At 60.7% G+C, this 1,446-nt stretch overlaps 1 protein-coding gene across 1 annotated transcript in view; it reads left to right on the forward strand.

Moving 5' to 3' along the window:
• Positions 1-82: 82 nt before the first annotated feature.
• EMH_0057900 (uncharacterized protein) overlaps positions 83-1,446 on the forward strand; it is a gene marked incomplete at both ends in the record, with an annotated part of 1,641 nt that continues 277 nt past the window's right edge. Inside the window, one exon of the mRNA XM_013497522.1 lies at positions 83-1,444. Within this exon, the coding sequence (XP_013352976.1) occupies positions 83-1,444 (1,362 nt within the window). The remainder of the gene's footprint in view (positions 1,445-1,446) is intronic.

Raw genomic sequence — 1,446 nt, forward strand, 5'->3', positions numbered from 1 at the left:
TATCAGCATTGGCTTAAATGTTTTTTTTAATATAGAGGAGCATAAGGGTCCTCAGCAGCAACAGTAGGTGGGGGGCCCCCTGATGGTGCCGCCGAGCCGGGGGCCCCCCTCGGGGCCCACTGCCCCCTGCATCTCTTCAGATGCAGCAGCAGCAGCAGCAGCAGCAGCAGAAGCAGCAGCAGCAGCAGCAGCAGCAGAAGCAGCAGCAGCAGCAGCAGCATCTAGGGGGACTCCACGTTCATCCAGGGTTCATATAATAGGGGGGCCCCCAGGCAGCTTTCTATCGTCATTGGGGGGCCCCCCTCAGCAGCGTCTAGGGGCCCCCTCTTGCTGCACACCCCCAGCAAGAACAGCAGCAGCAGCAGCAGCAGCAGCAGCAGCAGCAAGCAGCAGCAGTTCCTGCTGCAGCAGCAGAAAAGTTTACTCCCACTACCACCAACGCAGAACTGCTTCTCTCTCTGCTGCTCGGGCCTTCTATAGAAGCATAGCAGATGCGGGCCCCCCCCGCAGCAGCAGCAGCAGCAGCAGCAGCAACAGCAGCAACAGCAGCAGCAGCAGCAGTAGCAGCGGTGTCAGCAACTTGTGCGGCAGTGGCCGCGGTAGCGACCCGCTTGCTCCTGCAGCAGCAGCAGCAGCAGCTGCTGCTGCGGTACCCACAGTAGCAGCAGCAGCAGCAGTTCCAGCAGCAGCAGCAGCAGCAGCAGCAGCAGCAGCAGCTCTTGCTGCAGCAGAGACACCACCACACACAGCAGCAATGGGGGGCCCCCGTGCTGCTGCACTAGAAAGGGGGGAGTTCCTGGGATCGTCTCCGTCTGAAAGCCTCAACACTCTCTCGCCCCTCAGCTGCAGCAGCAACTGCAGCAGCAGCAGCAGCAGCAGCAGCAGCAGCAGCAGCAACTGCAGCAGCAGATGCACGAGCAGCTGCACCGCCCCCCCATCACAAGCAGCAGCAGCAGCAGAGGAAACGCAAGACGCAGCAGCAACAGCAGCACAAGCAGAAGCGCAACCAGCAGCCGCAACAGCAGCAGCAGCAGCAGAAGCAGCAGCAGCAGCAGCAGAAGCAGCAGCAGCAGCAGCAGAAAGAGCAAGTCCTTTGTCTCCCGTTGCTGCCTTGTCCTCTCCTAGTATCTGCTGCTCTGTTCCTGCCTCCTGCAGCACTTCTGCTGCTGCTGCTCAGCAGCAGCAGCAGCAGCAGGAACAGCAGCAGCAGCTGCTGCAGCAGGAACAGATAGAGCAGCAGCAGCAGCAGCAGCAGCAGCAGCAGCAGCAGCCTCTGTCTCACCTATACCAGCCACGATATTCAGGTGTATGTACACCTGACTTTGGGGCGTCAGCAGCAGCAGCAACTTCCCGCTGCATCAATCTGCTGCGGAGTCCTGCTGCTGCTGCTGTTGAAGCCAGCCCGCTCTGGGAATCCCCTGCTGCAGCAGCAGCAAAAGCAGATGA

This window comes from Eimeria mitis, genomic scaffold (assembly GCF_000499745.2).
Source record: "Eimeria mitis Houghton genomic scaffold, Emh_scaff2730, whole genome shotgun sequence".
Classification (NCBI taxonomy): domain Eukaryota; phylum Apicomplexa; class Conoidasida; order Eucoccidiorida; family Eimeriidae; genus Eimeria; species Eimeria mitis.